General features: G+C 48.7%; 1 protein-coding gene across 1 annotated transcript in view; it reads right to left on the bottom strand.

Annotated features, from left to right (window-relative positions):
* tenm3 (teneurin transmembrane protein 3) overlaps window positions 1-15,252 on the bottom strand; it is a 702,745-nt gene that overhangs the window by 262,418 nt on the left and 425,075 nt on the right. Inside the window, 1 exon segment of the mRNA XM_033018762.1 lies at window positions 14,779-15,012. Within this exon segment, the coding sequence (XP_032874653.1) occupies window positions 14,779-15,012 (234 nt within the window).

The following is a 15,252-nucleotide window of genomic DNA, read 5'->3' as shown; positions in this document are numbered from 1 at the left end:
GAGTTTGTACGTACTCCCCGTGACCCGCGTGAGTTTTTCTGGGTGCAAATTGTCCCTCGTGTGTGTGTAGGATAGTGTTCGTACGTGGGGATCGCTGGTCGGCACGAACTCGATGGGCCGAAGGGGCTTTTTCAGCACTGTATCTCTAAACCTGCGTGGGTTCTCTCCGGATTCCCCGGTTTCTTTCCACACTCCAAAGGCGTACAGGTTGGTAGTTTCTTCCCTGCTGTTATCAGGCAACTGAACCATCCTACCCCAACCAGAGAGCAGTGCTGAACTACTATCTACCTCATTGGTGACCTTCGGACTATCCTTGGCTGGCTGGCTTTACCTTGCACTCAACGTTATTCCCTTATCATGTATCTGTACACTGTGGACGGCTCGATTGTAATCATGTATTGTCTTTCCGCTGACTGGTTAGCACGCAACAAAAGCTTTTCACTGTACCTCGGTACACGTGACAATAAACTAAACTGAAATAGCTAAAGCCCCTGTCCCACTGTGTGAGGCAATTCACGAGTTCTCCCGAGTTTTCCCGAATCGAACTCGGAGAATGTCCGTAGCGGGTCCGTAGGAGTTCGTGGATGTCTTGTAGCGGCTCGCACGAGTAAAAAGTAACAATATTTTTCATCACGAGTATTTTTTTACTCGTGGACATTTTTCACTAGGATGACAAAAACGTCACGAGTTTACCGGATGTCCCGAGTACCCACCGTTAGCATTACGAGCCGCTACGGGACATCCACGAACTCCTACGCACCCGCTACGGACATTCTCCGAGTTCGAATCAGGGGAGAACTCTTGAATTACCTCGTACAGTGGGACAGGGTGTTAACTAAGATAAGTTGGTTGTCAACATGGGAGTGTTTGGCAGCACTTTCTCTGGCGTACTGGCTGATGCAATTTCAACACTGTAATCATGACACAAAGCGTTCTTCAAGCTGCAGAGTGCTTGGAGAAGATCCAGTGCTGTGTTTATGGGATTAGTGGAGATGGATTGTTGATAGTCGCCATGGGCATAGTAGGCTTTGTCACTATGATAGCAAGTCTATAAACGCCATCCTTCACTTCCCAGCATTACCACACAATTATAGAAGGTGGGAGATCACGCACAAGACGTTGGTGGGGCCGCATTTACAGCATCGTGTTCGGTTCTGGGCACCGCGTTACGGGAAAGATGCTGTCAAGCTGGATAGGGTATGGAGAACATTTACGAGGATGTTGCCAGGACTCCAGGGTCTGAGCTACAGGGAGAGGTTGAGCAGGCTGGGACTCTATTCCTTGGAGCGCAGGAGGATGAGGGGTGATCTTATAGAGGTGTATAAAATCATGAGAGGAATAGATCGGGTAGATGCACAGAGTCTCTTGCCCAGAGTAGGGGAATCGAGGACCAGAGGACATGGGTTCAAGGTGAAGGGGAAAAGATTTGATAGGAATCTGAGGGGTAGCTTTTTCACAAACTATGGTGGGTGTATGGAACGAGCTGCCAGAGGAGGTAGTTGAGGCTGGGACTATCGCAATGTTTAAGAAACAGTTAGACAGGCACATGCATAGGACAGGTTTGAAGGGATATAGAACAAACACAGGCAGGTGGGACTAGTGTAGATGGGGCACGTGGGTTGGTGTGGGCAGGTTGGGCCGAAGGGCCTGTTCCCACGCTGTATCGCTCTGTGACTAGTGTAGATGGGGCATTTGGGTTGGTGTGGGCAAGTTGGGCCGAAGGGCCTGTTCCCACGATGTATCACTATGATTCTATGACAATTGAAAACGTATTCTCATAGTCATACGGCAGGGAAACGGACCTTTCGGCCCAACTCACCCATGCTATCCCAAGATGCCCTATCTACCCACGTCCCATTTGATTGTTTTTAACCCATGTACCTCTAAAACGTTCGTATCCGAGTGTTACTTAAATGTTGAGTTACTTTCACACTTTAGAGATGCAGCACGGAAACAGACCCTTTGGCCCATCGAGTCCGTGCCGACCACTGATCATTTTGTACACTAAAGGGCCTGTCCCACTTGGCCGTCATTTGCGCCTCATTTACGCGTCATACGTAAAATAGGTCGACGCGACGTCGCGCGCAAATCACGCGTGAGCACAGCCGTCTGGTGCGTGTGATGCATGGTTACGGACGTTGACGCACAGTGACGTAACCATGCGTCACCCACGCGACACACGTGAGACGTCGGGACGTCAGCGTGCGTACGCGATACGTCACGCAGGTGGCGCGCGAGGATTTCGTTACACTACGAAATCCTGGAGCGCTGCGCGCCACCACATGCAATTCCACGCCTCACCATGCGCGCGTCACCCACGCGCCCCCCCACGCGTCGACCTATTTTACATATGGCGCCTAAATGAGGCGTAAATGACGGCCAAGAGTGACAGGCCCCGAACACTTTCCTACACACTAGGCACAATTTGTTTTACAACTTATGGGTTCGATCCTGACTACGGGTGCTGTCTGTACGGAGTTTGTACGTTCTGCCCGTGACTGCGTGGGTTTTCTCCGGGTGCTCCGGTTACCTCCCACACTCCAAAGTCGTGCAGGTGTGTAGGTTAGTTGGCTTTGGTAAAAATTGCAAATTGTCACCAGTGTGTAGGACAGTGTTAGTGTGCGGGGTGATCAGCAGAAAGACAATGCATGATTACAGTCGAGTCATTTACCGTGTACAGATACATGATAAAGGAATAACGTTTAGTTGAAGGTAAAGCCAGCAAAGTCCGGTCAAGGATAGTCTGAGGGTCACCAATGAGGTAGATAGTAGTTCGTTGTGTCTACGGTTATTTAGTACATTTGCTTTTTGTATGTATTGTTAAGTACCTATAAAATATCAGTGATTACACCTCAATGGTAATTCAACGGCTATTAAGCGTTTTAACATATCCCAGCATATTAAAGCGGCTATATAAATGCAAATACTTTTATTTTCCCTTTTCCTTAATAGAAGGGTCATTTCAAGCTTGAATGAGGAGGCAAAGAGACCAAAATCACATCAGCACCAAACTCATTATCACATTGGTTTCAAATTGATTTGTTAAGATTTTAACAAGTGAAAACGTTTCCTCTAAATGGGGCAAGGCTGTCATTAAAACAGCGGAGCGATCACTGGCAACGAACGTTGAAATACTTCTGCCATATATTTTACAACGTGCCAATTTAATCTTCTACTACAAGTTGGGGCTTTGCGCGAGGGCGTCACGGTGGAGCAGCGGTAGAGTTGCTGTCTCACAGCGCCAGAGACCCGGGTTCCATCCTGACCACGGGTGCTGTCTGTACGGAGTTTGCACGTTCTCCCCGTGACCTGCGTGGGTTTTCTCCGGGTGCTCCGGTTTCCTCCCACACTCCAAAGACGTGCAGGTGTGTCGGCTCATTGGCTGGGTATAATTGTAAATTGTAAATTCCCCTAATTTGAGGAAGGACATTCTTGCTATTGAGGGAGTGCAGCGTAGGTTCACAAGGTTAATTCACGGGATGGCGGGACTGTCATATGCTGAGAGAATGGAGCGGTTGGGCTTGTATACTCTGGAGTTTAGAAGGATTAGAGGGGATCTTATTGAAACATAAGAAGGGTTTCGGCCCGAAACGTTGCCTATTTCCTTCGCTCCATAGATGCTGCCTCACCCGCTGAGTTTCTCCAGCATTATTGTCTACCTAAGATTATTAAGGGTTTGGACACGTTGGAGGCAGGAAACATGTTCCCGATGTTGGGGGAGTCCAGCACCAGGGGTCACAGTTTAAGAATAAGGGAAAGCCATTTGGAACAGAGACGAGGAAACACGAAGGAATAGGTGACGTTTCGGGTCGGGAGTTTCGCCAGCATTTCTGTCTACAACACATGATGTTCAAGTTACCTTTATTGTCACATGCACCAATTGGTACAGTGAGATGTGAGTTACCATACAGCCATAGGAATAAAAGGAACACAACACACAATGGAATTTAACGTAAAGATCCCCACACAGTGGATTTACATATAAAACCATTGTGTTGTCTTTCCGCCGACTGGTTAGCACGCAACAAAAGCTTTTCACCGTACCTGGGTACACGTGACAATAAACTAAACTGAACTTTGCACCAAAGCGATTATGCAGGGAATCGGTGAAGCACGATTCACTCTGTGAGGTGAGATAAAAAATATTAGAGTGAGATGACACTTCCAACACCTCAATTAGGTTGTGACAATCTCCCAGGCTGACGTTGGACACCACGCCAGCTCATTCTTATCTTGGATGAATTAGCTACAAAACGCTCGCCAAAAGAAAAATGTGGTTTCCGTGACTGTAATTGATTTGTGATTGTGCAGCCAACGCTGTCCAAGGTTAGCTTGCTGTCAATAATATCCAAGACCTTCAGGATCTCTCTGCCTCAAAGAGGCGGTAGACAGTCGGAACATTTTTTCCCAGGATGGAAAAATCAAATGCTTGGGGGACTGAAGAAGGTCCCAACATGAATTGTCATGAGTGGCGAGCGGGAGATTGCTGACTAATGGGCCTGTTCCACCCACTTAGGTGATTTTTTTGGGCGTCTGCCACAAAGATTTTCAACGTTGAAATATTTTCAGCGACATTTGCGACAATTATTGGTGTCATAGGTTGTCGCCAGGTGTCACAGGTGAATCCCATTAAAATCAGTCCCCTGGCAGTCATCTAAAGAGCCACCTAAGTGAGACAGGCCCATCACGGCGCCAGAGATGCAGGTTCGATCCTGACTACGGGCGCTGTCTGTACGGAGTTTGTACATTCTCCCCGTGACTTGCGTGGGTTTTTTTGTCCGAGATCTTTGGTTTCCTGTCATGCTCAAAAGATGGTAGACAGAAAATGCTGGAGAAACTCAGCAGGTGAGGCTCCATAGATGTTGCCTCACCCGCTGAGTTCCTCCCGCATTTTTTGTCTACCTTCAATTTTTCCAGCATCTGCAGTTCTCAAAAGATGCATAGGTTTGTAGGTTAATTAGCTTGGTATGAATGTAAAAATTGGCCCCAGTGTGTGTAGGATAGTGTTAATGTGCAGGGATCGCTGGTCGGTGCAGGCCCGGTGGGCCGAAGGGCATTATTGGATATACAACGTTTCGGGTTTGGACCCTCTACAGACTCAGGGGAACTGACAACGTCTCTGTTCTAGGCAGAACTAGAGAACCTTGAAACGTTTTTGATGGGGAATGGAGGTATAAGGGATCCGATTCAATGATGAAGGGACCCGACACAAAACCTCACCTATCCATGTTCCCCACAGATGCTACCTGACCCGCTGAGTTACTCCAGCACTCTGTGAAACGTCACCTATCCATGTTCTCCACTGATGCTGCCTGACCCGCTGAGTTACTCCAGCACTCTGTGAAACGTCACCTATCCATGTTCCCCACAGATGCTGCCTGACCCGCTGAGTTACTCCAGCACTCTGTGAAACGTCACCTATCCATGTTCTCCACTGATGCTGCCTGACCCGCTGAGTTACTCCAGCACTGTGTGAAACGTCACCTATCCATGTTCCCCACAGATGCTGCCTGACCCGCTGAGTTACTCCAGCACTCTGTGAAACGTCACCTATCCATGTTCCCCACAGATGCTGCCTGACCCGCTGAGTTACTCCAGCACTCTGTGAAACGTCACCTATCCATGTTCTCCACTGATGCTGCCTGACCCGCTGAGTTACTCCAGCACTCTGTGCCCTTTATTTGTAAACCAGCATCTGCAGTTCCATATGTTTCTTTCTTATCAGACCAATTGCCTTTTGCTGCCATTTTGGGTTTAGTTTAGTTTAGAGATACAGCGTGGAAACAGGCCCTTCGGCCCACCGAGTCCACGCCGACCAGCGATCCCCGCACACTAACATTATCCTACACACACTAGGGACAATTTACAATATTATACCAAGCCAATTAACCTACAAACCTGTCTGTCTTTGGAGTGTGGGAGGAAACCGAAGCACCCGGAGAAAACCCACGCAGGTCACGAGGAGAACGTACAAACTCCGTGCAGACAGCACCCGTAGTCAGGATGGAACCGGTCTCTGGCGCTGTGAGGCAGCAACTCTACCGCTGCACCACCGTGCCCACCCACGGGAGGGTTGAGGGTGGACAACACTCCGTGTGTTCGCTAGCGCACTGTGAAGTCTTGGCGCAGCCATTCAACAAACAGTTGCAGCGGCACATTAACATTTTTTAATCACGTTACCTCATTGTGGAGAAATTGAAAAGAGACGCATCTCCGATTATCCCGTTTACACATCTCCCCCAGTGCTAATTCGCCACTGATTGCCGTCCACTCGCGCTCCACATCTCGTGACCCTTTGTGCAGAGCTGTACAAGTCGCCTGGTGTCATTTAATTTGCCACTTGGTTGGTTTCATAAATGGTGTAAATCCGTCGGCAGATGTTGGCTGCATTCCCTGATTGAACTCTTCCCACTGTTTCAATGTTACTCCAGCACTCTGGAGTTTACAGTTCGGACAAACCCCATTTTATTTTCGGTGTCGCAACTTATTAACGCGGATTAGAAACAGCACAATTAGAGTCACAGAGTGATACAGCGTGGTAACAGGCCCTTCGGCCCAACTTGCCCATACTGACCCACATGCCCCATCTACACTAGTCACAGGGTGATACAGCATGGAAACAGGCCCTTCGTCCCAACTTGCCCACACCAACCCACATGCCCCATCTACACTAGTCACAGAGTGATACAGCGTGGTAACAGGCCCTTCGGCCCAACATGCCCACGCCAACCCATGTGCCCCATCTACACTAGTCACAGAGTGATACAGCGTGGTAACAGGCCCTTCGGCCCAACTTGCCCACACTGACCCACATGCCCCATCTACACTAGTCACAGAGTGATACAGTGTGGAAACAGGCCCTTCGGCCCAACTTGCCCATACTGACCCACATGTCCCATCTACACTAGTCAAAGAGTGATACATTGTGGAAACAGGCCCTTCGGCCCAACTTGCCCACACCAACCCACATGCCCCATCTACACTAGTCACAGAGTGATACAGTGTGGAAACAGGCCCTTCGGCCCAACTTGCCCACACCAACCCACGTGCCCCATCTACACTAGTCCCACCTGCCTGCGTTTGTTCCATATCCCTTCAAACCTGTCCTATGCATGTGCCTATCTAACTGTTTCTTAAACATTGGGATAGTCCGAGCCCAAACTACCTCCTCTGGCAGCTCGTTCCATACACCCACCACCATTTGTGTGAAAAAGCTACCCCTCAGATTCCTATCAAATCTTTTCTCCTTCATCTTAAAACTATGTCCTCTGGTCCTCGATTACCCTACTCTGGGCAAGAGACTCTGTGCATCTACCCGATCTATTCCTCTCATGATTTTATACACCTCTATAAGATCACCCCGCATCCTCCTGCGCTCCAAGGAATAGTCCCAGTCTACTCAATCTCTCCCTGTAGCTCAGACCCTCGAGACTTGGCAACATCCACCTTATTCTAAGTGCCTGAAGAAGTGTCACAGTCATCGAGCCAAATTCACCCATTCCTTGTCTCCGGAGATGCTGCCTGACCCGCTGAGTTACTCCAGCATTCTGTGTCTATCTTTTGAAACTCTTTCCTATATCATGGTGACCAAAATGGAACAAAATTCTCTAATTGTGGGCTCATCAATGCATTATATAACTCTAACATGTCCTCTCATCTTCTATGGTCAATACTCATTTAGTTTAGTTTATCGATAGTGAGCGGAAACAGGCCCTTCGGCCCACCGAGTCCGTGCCGACCAGCGATCCCAGCACACTAACACTAAATCCTACACACACACACACTAGGGACAATTTTAAATTTACATCAAGCCAATTAACCTAAAAAAAACGCTACGCCCTTGGAGTGTGGGAGGAAACCAAAGAACTCGGAGAAAACACGGGCAGGGAGAACGTACAAACTCCGTACAGGCAGCGCCCGTAGTCGGGATCGAACACGGGTCTCTGGCGCTGTGAGGCAGCAGCTCTACCCGCTGCGCCACCGTGCCAGGCCACACCGTAAACCGTGAACTCTGCAGCTCAGAGAGAAGTGGGCTGTGGTGATGGATCTCACTAGGATGCCGTTAAAATATTAACCGACATACAGATAGATGAATAAGGCAAATTCAAAATAATATTTCAAAGTAAGTTGGTGAACTGAGCCAGGGGGATTTTGTTGAGCGATATAAAATATTAAATGGCGCAGGAGCAGAAGACACTCTGAGACATTTTCAAAGCAGGTCAGGAAAACAGACTTGAATTCAAATGAGTTAAGTGTAACTTTGAAACAGTGTCGGAAAGTTATAAAATTGTTATTTCTTTCACTACATCTCAACAAAGTGGATGTGGAGAGGAAAGTTTTAAGGCAGAGATAGATAGATAGATAGATGGATGGATGGATGGATGGATGGATGGATGGATGGATGGATGGATGGATGGATAGATGGATAGATGGATAGATGGATAGATGGATAGATGGATAGATGGATAGATGGATAGATGGATAGATAGATAGAGTCTGAAGAAGGGTTTCGGCCCGAAACGTTGCCAATTTCCTTTGCTCCATAGATGCTGCTGCACCCGCTGAGTTTCTCCAGCACTTTTTTCTAAGATAGATAGATAGATAGATAGATAGATAGATAGATAGATAGATAGATAGATAGATAGATAGATAGATAGATAGATAGATAGATTCTTGATTAGTACAGGTGTCAGGGGTTATGGGGAGAAGGCAGGAGAATGGGGTTAGGAGGGAGAGATAGATCAGCCGTGATTGAATGGCGGAGTTGACTTGATGGGCCGAATAGCTTAATTCTTTTCCTATCACTAATGGACATCCCACTGCCCGAATGCCAACCATTCCACACCCACCAAATGAATGGGAAGGCACGTGGCAAGATTAGCAAGTTTGCTGATGAGACAAAAGTGGGTGGTTTTGCAGATAGTGAAGATGGTTGAGAACGATTGCAGCAGGATCTGGATCGATTGGCCAGGTGGGCGGAGGAATGGTTGATGGAATTTAATACAGAGAAGTGTGAGGTGTTGCATTTTGGGATGTCGAACAAGGGCAGGACCTACACAGTGAATGGTCGGCCTCTGGGTAGTGTTGTAGTGCAGAGGGATCTAGGAGTACAGGTGCATGGTTCCTTGAAGGTGGAGTCGCAGGTAGATCGGGTGGTCAAAAAGGCTTTTGGCACTTTGGCCTTCATCAGTCAGAGTATTGAGTATAGAAGTTGTGAGGTCATGTTGCAGTTGTATAAGACGTTGGTGAGACCGCATTTAGAATATTGTGTTCAGTTCTGGGCACCATGTTATAGAAAAGATGTTGTCAAGCTTGAAAGGGTGTAGAGAAAATTTATAAGGATGTTGTCATGACTGGAGGTCGATTAGGCCGGGACTCTATTCCCTGGAGCGCTGGAGGATGAGGGATGATCTGTGGAATTCTTTCCCACAGAAGGCTGTAGTGGCCAAGTCAGTGGATATTTTTAAGGCAGAGATAGATAAAGTTTTGATTAATACATATGTCAGGGGTTATGGGGAGAAGGCAGGAGAATGGGGTTAGGAGGGAGAGATAGATCAGCCATGATTGAATGGCGGAGTAGACTTGATGGACCGAATGGCCTAATTCTGCTCCTATCACATATGACCTTATGAGGGAAATGGATCAGGTACAGTTGTTTAAGAAAGAACTGCAGATGCTGGAACAATCGAAGGTAACCAAAAATGCTGGAGGAACTCAGCGGGTGAGGCAGCATCTATGGAGTGAAGGAATAGGTTACGTTTCAGGTCGAGACCTTTCTTCAGAGTCTTTTACTCAAGAGTTGTGGAATCTAGAACCAGAGGGCATAGGTTGAAGGGTCTCGACCTGAAACGTCACCTATAATTTTTCTCCGGAGGTGGTGCCTGAGCCGCAGAGTTACTCCAGCGAGTTACTCTGTCCCACATTTAAGGCCGCTAGCATCAGTTAATGTCTGCATTTCAGTCAGATGTTTGCAAAGGTTGGTCCTGAGTCTGAATCTGCAGTCAATTGGTGAAAATACTGAACCAGGAGTCCAATGCCAAGCCTTGTGACCACCAGATGTGAGTGTTAAGGGCCTGTCCCACTTACGTGACTTTTATAGGCGACTGCCGGCACCCGGCGACCAGAAAGACGCTACGACTCTTTGGAGACCTCACACGGTCGTGAGAGGTCTCCTATGGTCGTGAGAGATCTCCAAAGAGTCGAAGCGTCTTTCTGGTTGCCGCTGAATTTTCAACATGCTGAAAATTTCGGCGACCTATCACGGGTGCCGGAAGTCGCCTGTAAAGGTCACGAAAGTGGGACAGGCCCTTTAGCAACGGAACCATTTCCAAGCTGATATGATGTTAAATAATTAAACAATAGACAATAGACAATAGGTGCAGGAGTAGGCCATTTGGCCCTTCGAGCCAGCACCGCCATTCAATGTGATCATTGCTGATCATCCCCAATCAGTACCCCGTTCCTGCCTTCTCCCCATATCCCCTGACTCCGCTATCTTTAAGAGCCCTATCTAGCTCTCTCTTGAAAGTATCCAGAGAACCTGCCTCCACCGCCCTCTGAGGCAGAGAATTCCACAGACTCACCACTCTCTGTGTGAAAAAGTGTTTCCTCGTCTCCGTTCTAAATGGCTTACCCTTTATTCTTAAACTGTGGCCCCTGGCCAAAGCGGGTCGGAGATGCCGGTGTAAATACTATTAACCCTTGCAACTAGCTTGTCGCTAACATTTTGTCTGGTTCGTGTAAGCTCTTCAGGAAATCTGGTTGTCATCGCAAGGTGTGTCCTGTAGATGACCTCCAGATCCACAAATAGATCCTTGGTTACAGAGTTATCACGTGCGATGAGCCCTTTCTGACCATCGACTGAGTGGTATTCGTTCAGAGATATGGTGTGGAATCGGGCCCCTCGTCCCTTGCACCCTTTGTGTAAAAAAGTTACCCCTTAGTGTCCTAAAAATATTTCCCCACCTCCCTCCCCCCCTCACCTTAAACCAATGTCCTCTGGTCCTCGATTCCCCTACTCTGGGCAAGAGACTCTGTGCGTCTACGGTGCGTTAGATAGAACTCTAGGGTCTAGGGCCTATCCGCAGGCACGGGTTATTGATTTGGGATGATCAGCCATGATCACAATAAATGGCAGTGCTGGCTCGAAGGGCCGAATGGCCTCCTCCTGCACCTATTTTCTATAATTTCTATGTTACCCGATCTATTCCTCTTATGATTTTGAACACTTCTATAAGATCACCCCTCATCCTCCTGAGCTCCAAGGAATAGAGACCCAGCCTGCTCAACCTCTCCCTGTAGCTCAGGCCCTCTAGTCCTGGCAACATCCTCGTAAATCTTCTCTGCACCATTTCAATGACGTCCTTCTTATAGTAAAAACTGAACACAAAACTCCAAGTGCGGCCTCACCAACGTCTCTACACTTATCACGCCAATGCCTTCCAGTATCTTATACACCTTCATAAATTCAAGTGTGTAAGAAAGAACTGCAGATACTGGTTTACATCAAAGGTAGACACAAAATGCTGGTGTAACTCAGCGGGTGAGGCAGCATCTCTGGAGAGAATGAATTGGCGACGTTTCATTCCAGAGATGCTGCCTGACCCGCTGAGTTACTCAAGCACTCTGTGAAACGTCACCTATCCATGTTCTCCACAGATGCTGCCTGACCCGCTGAGTTACTCCAGCACTCTGTGAAACGTCACCTATCCATGTTCTCCACAGATGCTGCCTGACCCGCTGAGTTACTCCAGCACTCTGTGAAACGTCACCTATCCATGTTGTCCAGAGATGCTGCCTGACCCGCTGAATTACTCCAGCACTCTGTGCCTTACGGTTTTGTATTAAAGTACTGCGCTAGAGTCCTGTGTTCGATCCTGACCTCGGGTGCTGCCTGTGTGGAGTTTGCACATTCTCCTTGTGGCCCCATAGGTTTTCTCTGGGAGCTCCAGTTTCCACCCACACTCCAAAGACGTGCGGGTTTGCAGGTTTAAGTGGCCCTCTGTAAATTGTCCCTTGTGTGTATGGTAGTGGATGAGAAAGTGGGACAACATAGAACTAGTGTGAACGGGTGATCGATGGTTGGCGTGGACCCAATGGGCCGAAGGGTCCATTTCCAGGCTGTACCTCTAAACTAAACTATGGTTTAATTGTCCATTTCTCCAAAACGCAAGCCAACGGTTGCATAAGAAATTCTCGATATTTTGAAAAACATTTGTTTGGATGCAAACGAATGAATAAATGATTGAATAAGTTTATTGGCCAAGTATTCACATACAAGGAATTTGCCTTGGTGCTCCGCCCGCAAGCGACACCATGACATACAGTGACAAACAGCGATATACAGACCCAAAAAGGCCACCCAGTCTTTCTCTCCAGAGATGCTGCCTGTCCCGCTGAGTTACTCCAGCATTTTGTGTTTATCTTTGGTTTAAACCAGCATCTGCGGTTCCTTCCTCCACTTAAACACAGGGTCCAATTTAATTTAGTTTATTGTCACGTGTACTGAGGTACAGTGAAAAGATTTTGTTGCATGCTAACTAGTCAGAGGAAAGACAATACATGATTACTATAGAGCCATCCACATTGTACAAATGCAGGATAAAGGGAATAATGTTTCGTGCAAGGGAAAGTCCTGGTCAGTCCCATTAAAGATAGTCTGAGGGTCTCCAATGAGGTAGATGGGAGGTCAGGACCGCACTCTAGTTGGTGAGAGGATCGTTCAGTTGCCTGATAACAGCTGAGAAGAAACTGTCCCTGAATCTGGAGGTAGACAAAAAAGCTGGGGAAACTCAGCGGGTGAGGCAGCATCTATGGAGCGAAGGAATAGGCGACGTTTCGGGTCGAGACACTACTTCAGACCCTCCATAGATGCTGCCTCACCCGCTGAATTTCTCCTGCTTTTTTGTCCACCTTTGATTTTTCCAGCATCTGCAGTTCTTTCTTAAACACTGAATCTGGAGGTGTGCGTTCTTTTTCACACTTCTGTGCCTCTTGCCCGATGGGAGAGGGGAGAAGAGGGAGTGGCCGGGGTGCGACTGGTCCTTGATGATGCTGCTGGCCTTGCCGAGGCAGCGTGAGGTGTAGATGGAGTCAATGGAAGGGAGGTTGGTTTGTGTGACGGTCTGGGCTGGGTCCACAACTCTCTGCAGCGGCAGACTGCAGTCTCATCACTCCACCCGCCACGGGCAATGTGATTGCAATTTATTTTCACTGCTGAGCAAATTGCCACTTTCACGCCTATTTATTCTGGCGATGATACTCGGCTACAGTTTAGTTTCATGTTTAGTTTAGAGATACAGCATGGAAACAGGCCCTTCGGCCCACCGAGTCCATGCCGACCAGCGATCACCTGTTCACACTAGTTCTATGATATCCCGCTTTCTCATCCACTCCCTACACACCAGGAACAATTTACAGAGGGCCGATTAACCTACAAACCCCACAGTCATAGTGTTATTGATTCATACAGCATGGAAACAGGCCCTTCGGCCCAACTTGCCCAGAGTAGTCCTTCAAAGGTTCTGACCCGTCTGATTGATTTAAAGATTCAGCATATTAACAGGCCCTTCGGCCCACTGAGTCCATGCCAGCCATCGAATTCACCTGTTCACACTTATCCTACTTTCTTGTCCACTCCCGAGGCGCTGGGAGCAATCTACACACCCAATTAACTTACAAACCCGCACATTCTTCGGAGCATCCGGGGAAACCCACGCGGTCCCCAGGAGAACGTGCAAACTCCACATACACAGACAGCTCCCGAGGCCCGTATTGAACATGGGGCTCTAGCACCGTGAGCCACCCCAGCGCGGCACGGTGGTGCAGCGGTGGAGTTGCTGCCTTACAGCGTTTGCAGCGGCAGAGACCCAGGTTCGATCCCGACCGCAGGCGCTGTCTGTACGGAGTTTGTACGTTCTCCACGTGACCTGCGTGGATTTTCTCCGAGATCTCCGGTTTCCTCCCACACTCCAACGACGTACAGGTTTGTCGGTTAATTGGCTTGGTATGAAATGTTAAATTGTCCCCAGTGTGTGTAGGATAGTGTTAAGGGCCTGTCCCACTGTGCGAGCTAATTCAAGAGTTCTACCGAGTTTCCCCTGATTCGAACTCGGAGAATTACGGTAATGGCCGCTAGCTCGTAGGCACTCGGGGCTCTCGTGGACATTTTTCAACATGTTGAAAAAACATCACGAGCTTTCCCGAGTACCTGCCGTTAGCGTTACGAGCCGCTAGGAGACGTCCCCGAGCTCCGACGTACCCGCGACGTACATTCCACGTACTTACCACGAGTTTGATTTTTTTTTTAAACTCGGGAGAGCTCTTGGGTAAAGTCGTACAGTGGGACAGCCCCTTAATTGTGCGGGGATCACTGGTCGGCCCAGACTCGGCGGGCCGAAGGGCCTGTGCCCGCGCTGTATCTCTAAGCTAAAGCCGCTCTGATGGCTAAACCGCCACGCCACCGTGTTAACTACAAGACGTGATTGTGACTCCGACGTGAACGTGCGTTACCAAGGAGGTGTTAGTGCTCGACAAAGTCTACAGCAGGCAAGTGACAACGAGGAGAAATTCTACCATGCATTAAGACCAAAGACGGCAGATTACGGTGCAGGAAAGTGTCTTGTTCGGCAGGGTGGGGGGGTTAGTGAGGAGTAGAGTGAGCAGTAGAGTGGTTTAGTGCAAGGCCGGGAGGTAAAGTGTCACGCTGAGGCCACTTCCAGCTTGAAGGAAAGGGGCATAATGGTAGAGGGAATGATAGATGCAAGGTATTTTCCTTACCATGATTGAGCCCACAGGCAGTGCCTGGAGTGGCCTGAGCTAGATATGAGTTTGCAATAGTCTCCTCATCGTCTGTGTCAGAGGCAGGAGCCGGCGGCAGCAGCCCGCCACCCTTGCCCACCACCGCCACCCGCCTTGGCTTGCCGTTGGCAAAGGGTGACGGCGGCAGTGGGGAAGCGGGACGCCGGGTGGCCGATGGGCTCGGCGAGGTGTAGGAGGAAGGCATGGGAGGACCTGAGGAGAGACAAGATTAGCAGTTTTGGTGTGCGCTGGCCGAAAACCAAAATGAAAAAGCAATAGACAACAATAGACAATAGGTGCAGGAGTAGGCCATTCGGCCCTTCGAGCCAGCACCGCCATTCAATGGCTGATCATCCCCAATCAGTACCCCGTTCCTGCCTTCTCCCCATATCCCCTGACTCCGCTATCTTTAAGAGACCTATCTAGCTCTATCTTGAAAGCATCCAGAGAAAC

This window comes from Amblyraja radiata, chromosome 3, assembly GCF_010909765.2.
Source record: "Amblyraja radiata isolate CabotCenter1 chromosome 3, sAmbRad1.1.pri, whole genome shotgun sequence".
Taxonomy (NCBI): Eukaryota; Metazoa; Chordata; class Chondrichthyes; order Rajiformes; family Rajidae; genus Amblyraja; species Amblyraja radiata.
Note: the sequence above shows the minus strand (reverse complement) of the source record. Positions and strands in the feature narration are given on the sequence as shown.